This window comes from Asterias rubens, chromosome 5, assembly GCF_902459465.1.
Source record: "Asterias rubens chromosome 5, eAstRub1.3, whole genome shotgun sequence".
Lineage (NCBI taxonomy): Eukaryota > Metazoa > Echinodermata > Asteroidea > Forcipulatida > Asteriidae > Asterias > Asterias rubens.
The window spans coordinates 13381368-13397216 of NC_047066.1; the positions used below are offsets into that span (position 1 = coordinate 13381368).

The window sequence follows — 15849 nt, forward strand, 5'->3', positions numbered from 1 at the left end:
AAATCTTTGCAAGGGTCACAGATATGTAGTAATAATCGGTTGGACTTACTCGGTTTGGTGACACAAATGACTGGACAAAGACACGTTGAACTTGACTGGACGTCGCCATGTTGGGACATGTATTATCATAAACTCAACAGGTCAAGGGTCACTAGCCATGATATATAAATACATCATGCATTCAACACCGCTGCACTGTCGCTCCCTCGTTCATTAGCTTCATGGCAACTTGCAAGGCTCAAAACCAGGTTTTAAGATGCGGCATAAGCAATCAATGAAGGTAGCTGAAGGAGTGTCCTGCAAAATAAGAAATATATGATGTCTGAAAAAAAATCACAAGTAAAATGTGTTCAATGGTTTAATGCACTGGACACATTTGGTAAATACTCAAAATAAAATTAGCATAAAAACTTGCTTTAGATAACATTGAAATAAACACCCTTGTTGAGAAAGGCTTCAGGTCTGAGAAATTGTTTTTTTTTCAAAAACTATGTTTACTTCAGAGGGAGCTGTTTCTCACAATGTTTTATGCTATCAACAGCTCTCTGTTGCTCGTAAATTCAATGACAAACTGAGCCCAAATTCTCTGCTTGCAGGACAAGTGCTGAGTATGTGTGTTAGCTGCGTCTAGAATGCCTAGTTATGTGTACTAGGCATGCGCACAAGCCACAATTCCCCTCTAACACGTCAAATATGCTTGAGGTAAGCACGAACCTCCCTGCTTCAGCAAGGGCAGATTATTTGCTTTAAAGCATGAAATAAGGCCCAGGCTTGCTGGTGGCTCGAATGAACAAGACGTACTTCTTGGTTTAGCAAGAATAGGAAAAGGCAGTTTCCTATATAGAATTGAGTATAAATGGAAACATTAATAGTCAACTTACCACATGAACTCTCTGCCACTTGTTTTGCATTTTTGTGTGTTCACATTTTTGATGACTTTCTCATAACATGACTTTCTTGCAAGCCTGCTCATCAATAATTTACATGTACATGTACATGTACATGCATGTACACACAATCATTCAATGTTGAACAAGACACTTCTGTGCAGTGCTTTTCAGCTATCATACAAAAAAGAGGAAATTAGCTGCTAGGCTATGAAGTTGGTTATTTCCATGTACAAATGTACATGTATTCCTTTATTTCATTTTCTAAAAAGCAATGAAAAAAAGAAAAGAATTAATGATAATTCAACTCCTGCACACACAGAATGTGTACAAGTCAAAATGTTACATACAGCAGGGCACATATCATTTGAGATACTTAATTACTGATTCACACTTGTATTGGTCAAAATTTCCTTAAAAACACACATCAGTGGATTACTTCGGAGTAAACCACTTTTAGTGTACACAAAATGTATTACTGCTTGCTCCTTGAGTCCTTCATGCAAAAGCGAAGCAAATTTCAGTGGTGCAAACAATCAGGGTGCACCATTTTACAATTGTTATACCAAGCAAACTGACTAGAGACGTGACTTATGACCATTTAAAGTTCAATAGTGAGCTTGTAGGCTCTCTACCAACTGAGCTATGTTTGTTGGCAGTATCCCTATTTTGTCAATACCTTTGTTCGGGGGTGCCGTTTTCCAATTGTGGCACAAGAAAATTTGCATCAAGTATTAACCTGGGGCCGATTTCACAAAGCAATAAAATTCATCGCAAGACAATTTTTCAGTATCACCATAGTAATTTGTATTGGGACATTCCCATTTTCATAGCAACTACGATTGATTTGCAGTTACGATCAATCTTAGATCTTTGTGAAATCGGCCCCAGGCATTGCAGTTCACCTTTGATAGTTCCCTATTGAACATTGTTCCTCAAACTCATTAATACACTGAACAGGTTATCTAGGAGTATTCTACACATTAGCAGGCGTGATACTTCAAGGAGGCAATGGAGGCAATTGCCTCCATGCCCCATGTCACTGTCTTGGTGCCCTTGAAATGATCCAATAGAAGTTTACAATTTCCTCAAAGGGTGCCAAGGAGAAAATGCCTTGGCGCCCTTGCCCTTTTTCAAAAATGAAGCATACAGGCCTACATTAATGTAATGTCTGCATTTTTAAAGATATCATTGGTTCAAATCCTGCTCATGCAAGCAGTCAGGTTTTACATAACGATCATTATCTTCAAGTACGCGCTAACCCTCCAATCAGATTCGCAGAATGGAGTGGTGATAAATACCTGTATTGCACAGCTAATATCACTACCTGCGTCTTGTGTGTTCTATGGTTACGCGCCAAGTTTGCTTGAAGATAAAAACGTTATCACACGCGTCCTCCTCGTGGATACGAAAAATATAGCGCGTCTGCATTCCATATCCAACTAGGACTTCGGCTTTGTTGGATATGGGACGCAGAAGCGCTATATTTTCCGTATTCCACTCGCGTTTGTGTGATAACTTATAATGATGATAAAGACAACACACAATCATCAAAGTAAAATACACAAAGTTTTGATTTGAGAACTCGGTGCTTCCAAGTACAGGTTGTTTAAATCCAAAGGTGATTTCGACAGGACTCCAACGCAAGACATCCAAGAGTCGGTGCAGACGACCTAAAAGTTTCACGAACAAGTTTGAACAATGATGAAATATCGGCAGTCGTCCGATGTACTGGCAGCTCACTGTATATTCCACAAGCTGCACAAGTTGAGGTATTGGACCTGCATCACCATTGATTGGTCCCAAGATTAGGTGAGGTTTGCGGTGTAAATCTCTTTACAGTAGAGTTGGTTCTGAAAAGAACAGGTGGTTGACAACTCAACGTTACGATCAGTATGCTCTGATCGTCTTCAGGAGAATGCTCTGTCCGGTATAGGGGTAGTGAAAGTACAGCAAGAAAGAGCCAAAAGAAACATTCCTGCTTCACCAACATCAGAAGATCATTCTCGCCCTACCTCTCCCATGTCCCCTTCCAACCAAAAATGACTTACTCAACTAGAAAATGAAGCTTGGCTGGATAATCTCGCACTCTGGACCTTGGCAGAATCAACTTCATTTAGGTGGGCATGCTCCGTCGAGTCCAATGGAAGTAACAGTAAAGCAAGAAAGAGACCCCCCCAAAAAAACATTCCTGCTGCACTAACATCAGAAAATTATTCTTGCCCTACCCCTCCCATCGTCTCCCCCCCCCCCTCCTCCCTTAAGCTTAAATTAACAACCTCAACTAGAGAATGAAGCCTGGCTGGTTAATCTCGCACTCGTGACCTCGGCACAGACAACTTCATTTAGGTGAGCATGCTTTGTCGAGTCAAGGGGAAGAGGAGGTCTATTCTCGGTTGTTCCAAAGATGTGTTTAAGAGCAGCACGTGCTGCTTCTTCCTCCGCAATGGCCAAGGTTTCACCAGGACCTGTCAAAATATGTTTTAAAAGATTAAAGGCTAGGTATACTTTGGTAATTGTCAAAGACCAGTATCCTCACTTGGTGTATCCTAACATATAATATTAATAATAATAATAATAATAATAGATTTTATACAACACTTTATCACAGCCTGAAAGGCGTATCAAAGCGCTTCTGACATTATTACCCCCTGGTCACTGGGCGATATATTTCATTCCTTAAACCATCTCGGCTCCCTGGAGAGTAAACAGCCGGTGCTGCGAGTAACCGCGCTCCAAGCTAATCAGTCACGAAAACCATCTTTGCCCTCACAGGTACCTATTTTAGGAAGCAATGGTTAAGTTTCTCGCTCAAGGACCAAAGTGGCACGGCCGGGATTTTAACCCACATCCCGATGACTAAACACCAGAACTGGAGTCTTATGCTCTCAGTAATCACAATTTTTGAATTTTAAAGTAGAAAGTATATCATGCCAGCTTACCCCATCCAAGAAGTTTCTTGTCGCTGTAGACGCCAACCATGTACAGTGGCATGATGGTTGAGGAACCGGTCTGACGAAGTAACCTACAAAAACAATCCCAAGATCAATCAATCAATCAATCAATCAATCAACTGTAACATTTATATGGCGCCATATTCCAACGATCATTGCTCATGGCGTCGTACAGTAAGCTCTTGTAAACAGATGAGATTTGAGTGATGTCTTAAAAATCTGTATTGTCGGTGACTGTCTGATGTTTTTAGGAAGACTGTTCCATATCATGGGGGCTGCAACAAAATTTTACAATGCTCGATATGTGGCAGAGGTTGCCTGCCCCCCCCCCCACCTCCAAATAATCGCATATTAATGCGCGGGTTCTACATACCTGGCCTCTGGGGGCGCCCTTCCTTCTGACTCTATTATATCAGCGAGTATTCCCATTGGATTGCCGATGTGCCATAACTCATTCAGATCTTTGTCCACTAGCTGTGATATCACAAAGTCACGGACGAACAAGCCAGCCTTCTCTGCTCCCTAAGGTAATAATAATAATAACAAATTCTTATAGGCCTATTGTATAGCGCGTTTTACAATAACCGTCTCAATGCGCTTTACACTAGCGCCCTGGTCATTGAGCCAATAACATTCATTTAAAGTCACCTGGAAGTGGTATTTTGTCACAATAAAGCTTTTGCCACTTAAATATAATATGTGTTTTGATGAGTAGAATATGAATTAACAGTTTAGTTTCCATTTTATTAACAAACTTTAAAGTAGGCCCGACTCGAGAGGGCGCTGTTCGTGATGTCAATTGAGGCGCGATATTTGAAGCACGCCGGCTCAAAGTGTTTGGTGCACAGCGCTCGAAAAGACGTTGGACCGGACCACTTTCCAAACTGACCCCATTTTTAGTTGTTTTGCTGCCTCCAGCAGCAATACACCAGCAGCAATACACCTGGACGACATTGCCAGAAAAATGCAAGAAATAAACCTTTTTTTGGAATGTCCAAACTCACGACTAGGACTTGCATGTACTTGCACGTACGTGTGTTCGATGTTCGATCAAGGCAAAGTCTGCCTCGATTTTTGTCACAAAAGGGGTAGTCAACCCCCAAACAACTTTATCTATTTTTTAAACATATAAATCGTTACAAACAATTACTCAAAAAATTATTTTATTGGTCATTAACATATACTCTTATGTTTGGAGAAGAAAGAAAAAAAAATTCCAGGTGACTTTAATCTTTCTCAGTCCCCTGGGGAGTATACATTGTACAGCCCGGGCTACCGTGGCGCTCTAAAGGCTTTTTCATACACAATATCAACATCTACTCTCGCAGGTACTCATTTATACCCTAGGGTAAAGAGAAGCAATTTTCTGTTTAGATCAGGCATGATACTTGGTCCTTGGACAAAGTAGGAACATTTCATTGAGTACAAGGGCTGGCCTAATAGACTTTTCAGACTGTTTAATCATATTTTTTCAATTTCTCAAGGGCAAAACAAAATCGAAAATCAGACTTAAGTAGGAAGAATATAATTCCTGTTAGTGTTAGATTATTATTATTATTTATTCGACCAATACAAACAAACCAAAGTTACAATAGCACAAGACAGAACATTTTAACAGGGGAAAAAACAGTTATAAAAAAGCAAGAAATAAAGAAAACAAATACTAAATTTATTGCGAAGAAGATCTTCCAACGGTGAACACCCACACCCAATTCTAAATAAATGTGTTTGGCAAAATGGTACCAGGGTTTGCTCATCTGGAGGTTGCCATGCAAAGACTTGCCCCGAACCATTTTACTTTTTTGCAACTTTCTCCTTAATAGCCTAGGAAATTCAAACGTAAGCTGTAACTTGTGACTAGGTAATTTATTGTACAATACTTTATTAAAATCTAATTTGCAATTGGCTTATTACAGTACTGTAATAATAGCACTAACAAGGATGCACTTTTGACACAGCTTTTACACAGGTTTGTACACAAAAATTGTTGCACTCCTCACACACAAAATCTAAAAGCAGTGTAGGTTATAGCTCTACATGTAGTTAACATAAAAATATATGGCCCTAGGTTTTAAATGAATGAACGGCAATTTTTTTTGGCAAGCCTCCTAGATTTAGTTCCCGTATATTTGTTTAAAAAAATTTAAACAAAAGTAAGGGAATAAAAGGGTAGTGACGAGTTCTTACACGGCCGTTTAAAGCCGGCAGGGTCGAATTGCTGTGTGATAAAGGCCCTCGTCTACGGCTCCGGCCTTTAGCGCATGGCAACGACCCTGCAAGGTTTTAAACGGATGTTTAAGAACGAGTCACTACTCTTTTATTCCCATTCATAAATGCCCTTTTGTTAAAAAACGTTATAAAAATACAATTACAGACACTTTGACAGTTGATAATTCGAGGTTTAAAATATTTTTTTCAAAAACTTTGTATAGAGTCTGTTGCTCGTGTGTACGCGCGCGCGCTTAGAAATAGATTACCTGCGCGCACTTAGAAGTAGGTTACGCGCTATTACTAATAGCTATGAATTGCGTTCCGCGTGATAATCTTGCGCGCCTGACATGCAGAAGCCATCCGTTTATAAACACTGGTCATTTTGAACCGTTTAAACACCCCCACGTGACGCACTCTCCACCAATAGGAGTAGAGAAACTGTCTGGGGTAGTTATGAATGAAGTGTAAAAACACCATCAATACTTACAGAGTCATGTACGATGGCTCCCACCACTGCCTGAAGTGCTGTGCTTGTAACTTCCATAGGTATGGGGAAAGCCTACAGGAATAGAGGTCAATACAAACAAGGTGTCAATAATAATAATAGTAAAACTCTATACAGCTGCAAATCCATCAAGAACAATGCTCCTTGGCGCTTACAGAGAAACACATAAAAACAAAATCCCTATAGATAAACACAGAGTCATTATCAGAAATGACAACAAGGTATAAATTAGAAACAAATGACAAGCGAAAAATGACAAGCAATTTACTGAAATATACAATATACAAAATACAAATATACAATATTGACCCCTTGCACGCGTGTATTAACGCCGCGTCGCCTAAAACGTGCACTTCACTGCATAACGCACAGCATACTCAATGCATAGAGTTATATATGAAAACGCACAGTGAAATTGCCCACCAGTATGGCGCATTCAAGATTTTTCTGATGATGTCAGGTGAAATGGGTCAATACAACGAAAAGGGTATGTGAAGTCTAATAATAATTATGTACATTATAATTTATTTACAGTCTTATACAGTGCATGTATCTACCAATCTAATACTCAAGGTACAATGTACTTGACCAAACATAAATCTTTTAAATTGTATTTCTGGTTGAACATGAAGAAGAGTTTACAAGGGCTGAATTTGAATCAACAACCTCCCGATTAATGTGACGGTGCTTTACCAATTGAGCTTATCTAGACCTAATATTTAAGTACACAAACTGCTTCCGAATTATATTGTGAATAAAACATCTCGACATGGTTACTACACCACGTTGTACAACCTCAGCCACCAAAGTGCATTAACTCAGACCATCCAAAAACGACAACTCAGATGGGTCAGACACATCCTGCAGAAACCCACAAACGAGCCACTCAACATCTACGCTCTGTACTCCCCATCGCATGGCCGGCGCAAACAAAGTCGTCAGCGCCTGCTGTACCGTGAGTACATTGGAAGATTAGTCTCCCCAGATTTTCTGCTCTTCTCGTTTAAGATTCAGAGAATAGCACAAGACAGGAGAGAATGGGAAAAGCTTGTGTCCGCCTGCTGTGCAGTCGACTGATGATGATGGTGATGATTTTAGTACAAGTTTGTTTGTCTCTTGAATTATAAGCGGAACAAAGTGGTGAAATAAAGCTGCGATGTTTATGTGGAGTGCATGTAGTGAATTAATATTAGGCCAATAAAAGGACATGACGAAAATTCTGACTTGGGTCAAGTCTAGGGTAACCCACAAGACTACAAGGAATTGTAGCTCAAGCTACATGTATTTACTGGACCAAAGTGTCTCAAAGTAGTGACTGGACCAGACTTTTGTGTACCAGACCAAAATTGAAAAGAGAATAAAAACATGCCCACACAGGTTAATCAATGAAATTTTTGAATTTGAAAAAAGTGCTCAGAGAAGATTGATCTCAGTTGTACTATGGGTTTAGTATTTTTTAATAATCAACATAAATGTATTGATCAGACTTAGGGCCTTGTTACACGAGGCAATTTTCGGGCAACCAGTTCCAGGCAATCTCCATGTTGAAAAAGCATTCACGTTTGAACATTCACCTATCTCTCTTGTGGATCGTAGGACAATGTTTGAAAAATGACCTGTGTGCTACCAAAGTGGTCCTGCAGCATGCACTGCATTTGGTTGCCTCCAAGTTGCCTGCAAAAGTTGCCTCGTGTGACAAGGACCGAAGAGTCAACATGAGAACACAAACACAAGACTGTCGGACGGGCCCTGTAACAAGGTATTTGCCAAATGCTTAAAATACGGGCCTGCGGGAAGTGTAAAATCCAAGCCCTATAATTTAATTTAATTCTTTGTGCCATGAACTTCGGATTTGCCTATCATTATAATCATGTTCTTTTAATACTTACAGCACAAAGAATGGCGTCTCTCAGGCCAAGGTTCCGTCCAATATGCTCAAATACTTCATGTCTCGCTAGGAATTCATGGATTGCACTGTGGGTGGGGGAAAAAACAAATGATTTATATTTGTATTTTGGTATTGTTTTTTTTTCGTTCCAAAACTGAAATAAAACCAATAACCCTAGGGAGAGTCAGATCAACACAAAGAAAAATCCAAAGTGAAAGTCGAAGCAGAAGATAATTTTAACATTCAAAGACATCATTTTAACTCAATCTTAAGACATCATTTTAACTCAATCTTAAGACATCATTTTAACTCAATCTTAAGACATCATTTTAACTCAATCTTACATTTGAGTTTCTTTTAACACAGACCTGGGTCCAATTTCATAGAGCTGCTTAGGCAGGAAAAGAACCTAGGAAAAAATTAAATTATCCTTACCGGAATAAGGTTACCAGCCAAAATACTATGTACCAATTGTGGCTGGTGTCCTGCATAATTTTGTTAAGCAGAAAATGACTGAGCAAATTATTAGCTGACTCTATGAATTTGGCCCGGTTTGGCTATGTTTTGGGCCCAATTTCTGAGCTGCTTAAGCACAAAAAGAACCTCAGCACAAGTAAATTATCATAACGGAATAAGGTTACCAGCCAAAATACTATTCCACATGTACCAATTGTGGCTGGTATCCTGTACATTTTTGTTACGCAGAAAATGTCTCGCAATGCTGGCTCTGTAAAATTGGGCCCGGGCAGTTAGGCTACAAGTACATGTAGGTTGTGGGCCCTATTTCATAAAGCTGCTTAGGCATGAAAATAATGTTTTAAAAATATTGTTTAAAAGTACACAGATAAAAAGACATAAAATAGCACCACCGAGTACATAAATACATTTTAACAAAGATGACAACAATAAGAAATGTAAATTTGATAAATCATTGAATGAGCATTATAAAAATGCACAGGGTATTGTGGGAACCCTCTTATATACATTGAAACGCCACTAAGAAATGAACCACCAAAAAACAGAGTTCCCTAGCAATTAAAAACCCTAAATTGAACAACCCTAAAAATACATTGTTTAAAAGATTGCCATGAAAAGTACCGAGTATTCATTCATCAAACTTACATTTTCCATAAAACAGTACAAAGTAATTTCTAAAGGAGTAATCAACAGACAATGCTATTCAACGAGGCAGAGAAAAATTAATAAAATAGTATGGAAGCCGAGGCTTATTTATACACTGACCTGATTCCATCTTCAGGTAGCCTTGGGTAGACATGCCTCAAGTAGGACTTGATGTAGTCAGAGATAAAAACCAGACCTAGAGTAGAAACAAGGGTTAAGATAAGTAAAGTAGGTTTATAGGAACTTGTAGGTCTTGCAGCCAGTGATCTTAAACGACAATGTTCTGCTAGCAAAACATCCTTAAAAATACCTTCAAAATACCTTCAAAAGACTCTCCAGTATGACCTTGACTGAAGAATGATTATTGTGATTGTGAATAGCTACATGTAGGTGGCAGCAGACTTACCAGGTAAATTTCCATTGTTTAGGTGTAACCATGTGGACACTACCAAAAATGGATTTACCTGGTAAGTCTGCTGCCACCTAGCGTCCCAAAATCCCCCATAAATTGTCACACATCTCCAGGCCTTAAAACAACCAAAGGTACCCACAGCAATTGCTGTGGTGTCCTGTGCAAAGTTTCAATACTAATTTACATTTTCCTCAAAGAAACTCAAGCTTCAGATGTGGGTGTCAATTGGAATTATATTCAAGATTAAAGAGTGAAGACAAAATTATGGAACTCCAGGAAGACAGGGCACTCTTTGCTCGCATGCTAGTAGTTTCACGCTCTATGAAGACCCGAGGTGCCTATCGCTACCTTCCTAAATCCACAAATCCAGCCATCTGAACCCTTTCCACACGGTGGAAGCCTCCGCAGCACCAACATATCACAGCTTATAGACGACCTCAATGCCATCGGCCTACATGTGCAACATGATCAAGCTGTTCAAGCTGCCCAGGATCAACCTAGATGGCACAGACGGATTTCTAACATTGGACATACCCGTGGTCACAACGTCTTGAGCCGAGTTCGGCCCGAGTAGCGTCAACTATATAGCAGTCTGTGTATTATAATATCCATAACTTAAACAGTTTTCATACAACTCTTGATGACAAATCAGCTTCTATCCTGGTACATGCCTTTGTTTTATCTCGCTTAGATAATGGAAATGCTCTTTTGTTCAATATTTCTAAACACAATCTAAATAAACTCCAACATGCCCTGAATGCGGCAGCTAGGGTCCTCTCTGATTAGCATCAGGCTATCTTCAAAATGAACTTATTTCACCATACATTCCTCAACGCAGCCTCAGATCATCAAAAGTGTCTTCTTGTGACAACAAGTACACACACGTCCCATGGTAATAGGGCTTTTTCATCTGCAGCACCAACCCTCTGGAATACTCTTCCATTAGGCATTTGCACAGCTTCTTCCTTAGACACATTTAAATTGCAACTAAAAGCCTATTTGTTTCCTAAGTCACTTTAATTAGGCACTCTTTTAAACCTTTTCTTTGTATCAACTTCTTTGTTTAGGTTTCTTTTCCTCTCCAGCGCCTCAGATTTAGTTGCGTAGTTAGATGGCGATATATAAATGCTTATTATTATTAGTTTCAAAACCAAGAGATATTGACCTGAAACAAACTGTTGGTACTTATGAATTCTCCATTGCGCCTAGGGCATTGTTTGCAGCAGATGGCTCACTCCTACATTCAACATCGAAGAGTGATTTAACGTTGATTCTTGAAAATCTGCTACAGAAGAAAGAAGTTCCCCAGGAAGACAATAACAAGTCACATCATCAAGTCGACCCTGGCAAATGTGTCACCTCTGTCGAATGCAATGGCTTATCTCCAAACACTAGACAAACCAGAGTGGCTCCAAACCGGTCTTGAAATAGCGGTCTTGAGTATGATGAGGGCATTTGGTATTTGACCGCTATGACATCGATGAATCTATGAAAGCTTCAACTCGAACTGTTGCTTATCACACCACCGATTCAACGACAGTTGGAAAACTAAATATGATCAAACTGCTTGCCCACGCATCAACGAAAGACGTCCTCACTGCATACTTTGCTGAAAAAGTGCTGATACACGGCGAAACAAATGGTAAGTGCCTTGTGGTGCAAACAGAGCAATGAAGGACCTTGCAAGCATCCAGGAAGAATCGGATACATAAATCAGCTTTACATGGCATTCAGAGCCAGAGTTATGATAATAAAGATGTAAATGGCGGCCATTTTGAAAAATTGCAAAATTGCCAACATGTTTTTGTGTGTTCTTTAGTACCTAAATAACATGGAAAAAATGGGTGGGATCTTCTAATCATTCATTTTCTAGGAATCACCATAAGCTCCTGGATTAAGGGCAGAGATGGTTCTTGCGATTGATTAAGCTGAGTAGAGCGTAGCACAGGCTGTATCATTCATAGGGAGCTGAGATGGTTCGAGTAGACCAATGACTAGGGTAATGATGTTGCAGCGCTTGGAGAAGCCCTTTGGGTGTGAAAAGTGAGGTATAAAAACTGCCTATTAAACAATTGCTGGGCCCCTTAAAGACAGAAATTCACGGTCTGCATCTCACCTGTTTGAGCGAGTTCCTTATTGTCGCTCATCTCCAGTTTGGCTGAGTCTCCGGTCAGTCCCATCTCTTCTCTCCTTGCCTCCTCCATCTCTAAATAGCTTCTATCTGTCAGTGCCACCCTCAGGGTTGCGTCGTTGAAATCCTCCCCAAGGCGTTTGCCGAATGCGTACAGCTCACTCTCATAATCCCTGGAGCAAATAAAAAACTCAGGCCTTGAACTTTACTCTTGAAAGGGCACCGCAATGTCCGTCTGGTAAGGGGCATATCTATGAGGATTGCAAAGGGCACCACAGCAAAAGCACAGGGCGCCATGGCAATTTCTGTGGTTGCCATGGGTTATTTCAAGACCTGTTAAATTGTATGGTTTTTGTCATCTCGAAAAATAAAAAGAAATCCTGGTACATTTTTGAGAATGTTACGTACATGTACTTTGTGGCCTGAAAATTATCATATTATTGGATGTAAACCAGTGTAGAAACATAACCGCCCAATTTGCTGAGTTTTCCAAGATTGGTTACATGAGTCAGTAAAATAGAGGATAGGAATGCATTGAGGACTCTAGAAAAAAACCGAACCGACGATGTACTTATTTCTGAGAGTTGAACTCTTACCAGTTTTCCTGGTGTGATCTTGGCTTTTGTTCCTCTGGCCCATATCTACTCTTGATGGAATTAATCTGTCTGCGCAGAGCATGAAGGTATGGTGCAAACCAACGAGCATGATGACGTACACCTAGAGAGAAATAAACAAGGGTCAGAAATATTGTGACGGCTGCAGTATACTAGGCCTATGTAGTTTTTTTGGTACTACTAAAAGCCGACAACAAGCCGACAATGCAGACTTTTCGTGAAGTATTTTATGTGTGCGTGGATCTAGTGTTTTTTTAAATGAATGTGCAATGTTTTACTGTGTAAATTTTTAATATTTTATCTTAAGTGCACTTTTGTAGTTTGTTATTAGCTGGGATCCATGGGAGATCAGTGAGTTTTTCTTACTGAATGGATTTCCCAGGGTAAACAAGAAATAAATAAATAAATCAATCAATCAATAAATAAAATCAGGGTTCTCCACACGCGGTTTGCTCCAGGCGCTGCGCCCGGACAAAATTCTCAAAATATCAAATGCGCCCGGACAAAAAATGTAGCGCCCGGACAAAATCGTCGAGCGTCCGGGCAAAACATTTCAAAAAATACTTCACGGCGAACACAAACCACCATTTCAATGCATAAGTAGATCGATCTTTTTGTATAGTGTGCAGCGACTGGTACCCAGAAGTCGGCTATTTCGTAACAGCATTGCGCGTGCATTTTACTCTGTGTCGCAGGGCATCCTGACTACATTTTGAAAAACAGCTTGGTATAGACTTGGTTCCAAGTCTGTGATCGTGCGGTTTGGTCCTCCTGATATTACTATTGGCTGAAACAGTTCTCTTGTGGACTTGTGGATAAACCTCTGTCAGTCGCCCTGATAGCCGATACATTATTGGCTGAAACAGCGCCCTCTCATGGATAAACTAAGTCATTAGAGCGAGTAAGAGCGTTATAGCAAATCTACACGGGAAGATTGAAATAAAGTCTACGTGGTATTTGGAGACCGATCAGAGATCGAAAAATACCCGGACGCAAGACTGAAACTCGCATTTTTATCAGGCGATCGTGCACAAAGTGAATTTTTAGTACAGGATCAGTTGTTTTTATTCGTGCTGAAATGATTTGCACAAAAATGTTTGCACAATCAGTCGATCTTGCAGGAATGTCATACATGCGCAAATGCCGATCGTGCAGGAATGGTTTGTGCAATTTATTATGCATGAATAGTTAGCGCAATTTGCCGATAGTGCAGGAATAGTGTGCGCAGTATGCCAATAGGGCATTAAGTATTTGCCCTATTTGACTACAGTGCAGGAACGGTTTGCGCACATTTTTATGATAGAGCAGGATCGGACAAAATTCAACCCTGTGGAGAACCCTGAGTTATACCAATGTTGCATTTTTGATAATATTACAAACTCACACATATTCTAATGGTATTTGAAACTTGTTGTCGCCAGTCTGGACTTGTTGTCGGCGTTGTTGGCTTTAAGTAGGACCGTTTTTCTTTTTACATTGTTTTGGGAAAAAGTTTACATGAGTTTGAAAAAAATGTATGTGAAGATTTTAAAATGTGTTTTGGCCGAGCTCCAACCCGAAACCTTAAAAAAAAGATATAGATTTATAGCTTTTCATCTGTACCAAAATTAGGATCGATTGGTAGCACCATCAAATGGGCCATATTTTTGACCGTGTGAGGGCGCTCTCAATCACTTCCGGGGGTATATTCATTCATACCCAAAACAGTTTTTAAAGATTGGAACACATTACCACCACAGACATCTAATCCATCACAGACAATAAGACTTTTAAAGGAGCCGTCATAATCCACCTCTAAAGCAAATTGAAACTACGGCGCAACAAAAGTGACAGAACGCCTATTAATTTGTGCAGGGCGAATCGCGTGTACCCCCGGAAGTGATAAAAATACTATTTATAGCGCCCTCGCGCTGTCAAAAATAAGGGGCATTGTTATTCAATTTTGCAAATGGATGTCGGAGCACCGGTTTTGTACTAAGTGCAATTTTAGAAGTAAATCAAGGAGTATTTTGTTAAATTAACTTAATTTTTTTTACTAATAATAATTAATGAAACGGAAAACTTTTCATATATCCTGCCACCACCTTTTCCCTCATCTATACCAAAAAAGGAAGATCTCCATAATTATGTGCAAATTATTTTTTTTCACTTCATAACAAATGAAAAAGTGGTGGCAGGATATGAATTGGTTTTGATTGAAACTTTGGGATTTCTTGTATAACATTGATTGATTTAACGACACTTTTTATCTAGGGCCTAAACAAAATAAACTTATAATCGGAAAAGTTTCCGTATGGCGCCACCACTTTTTCATTCGATATGAAAAAATAATTATAATAGTATCTAATTTAATAATTTAATTTTACCTCAATAATGAATGAGATATCGCGGAAAAGTTTCTGTATTGCGCCACCACTTTTTCATTCAATATGAAATAATAAAGGTATCTAATTTACCTAAATGAGATATCCCTTTTTGTAAAAATTAGTGAAAAAGTGGTGGCACCATACGGAAAGTTATCCATAAAATGTTTGGGTGGAAAAGTTATAATTGGCCAAATGTTCGGGATATATTGTTTGAGGGCACAACCACTTTATATTATATCCTTGACTTATGTAGTTTATCATTGTCAGGCCCATTCAAGCTAATGAAGTCACATTTAAAAAAATGTCAAACTAAAGTTATAAACCATTTGTCACGTTACTGGTTAAGTAGCATTCCCAATACAGCAAAATTCAAAGGCGGAAAAAATGAAAAAAGTCACTGCAACAAAAGTAGGTCAAACAAAGCAGGACAATTGTTATTTCTAGCATTTTAAACACCTTCAAGAAGTTAAGTGTCATAGTTACCTAATTCCGTTGTAATTACGGGTTTTCTTGTAACCAAAAGTCCAGAAATTCGTCTGAAATTTCTGGCGCAAGTGCACACGTTTCTCACTATCGAGGTTGCCATCTTGAATAGACTTGACCAAGTCAAACAAGCGCGTTTGTGCAACCAAGTTTCGCTCTGATGAGGCGCCCTCTCTAAACGTTTTCACGCATTGCCGGGATTTTAGTCAGGGAAGTAACAACTTTTGTCCTGAAGGCTGATAAAGGGGAGTGGTGGTCGGTGGAAGAGGATAAAGG

At 39.5% G+C, this 15849-nt stretch overlaps 1 protein-coding gene across 1 annotated transcript; it reads right to left on the reverse strand.

The window, feature by feature from the left end:
* Positions 1–3145: 3145 nt before the first annotated feature.
* Positions 3146–15690, reverse strand: LOC117290952 (39S ribosomal protein L44, mitochondrial-like). The gene is made up of 9 exons (XM_033772534.1): positions 15574–15690; positions 12707–12827; positions 12096–12283; positions 9688–9763; positions 8447–8531; positions 6540–6611; positions 4215–4363; positions 3830–3912; positions 3146–3355 (listed from the first exon to the last, which is right to left on the reverse strand). The coding sequence occupies exons 1-9, from the start codon at positions 15674–15676 to the stop codon at positions 3168–3170; spliced, it is 1065 nt and encodes a 354-aa protein (XP_033628425.1). The 5' UTR covers positions 15677–15690; the 3' UTR covers positions 3146–3167.
* Between the last annotated feature and the right edge of the window lie 159 nt (positions 15691–15849).

What these genes read in the sequence shown, in the direction of transcription:
- LOC117290952 (XM_033772534.1), bottom strand. Translation starts at nt 15,676, where the DNA reads ATGGCAACCTCGATAGTGAGAAACGTGTGCACTTGCGCCAGAAATTTC. An exon ending in CTACCTGAAGATGGAATCAG is followed by an intron (nt 8,532 to 9,687) that starts GTCAGTGTATAA and finishes CCCCACCCACAG; the next exon opens with TGCAATCCATGAATTCCTAG. An exon ending in GAGACGCCATTCTTTGTGCT is followed by an intron (nt 6,612 to 8,446) that starts GTAAGTATTAAA and finishes CTATTCCTGTAG; the next exon opens with GCTTTCCCCATACCTATGGA.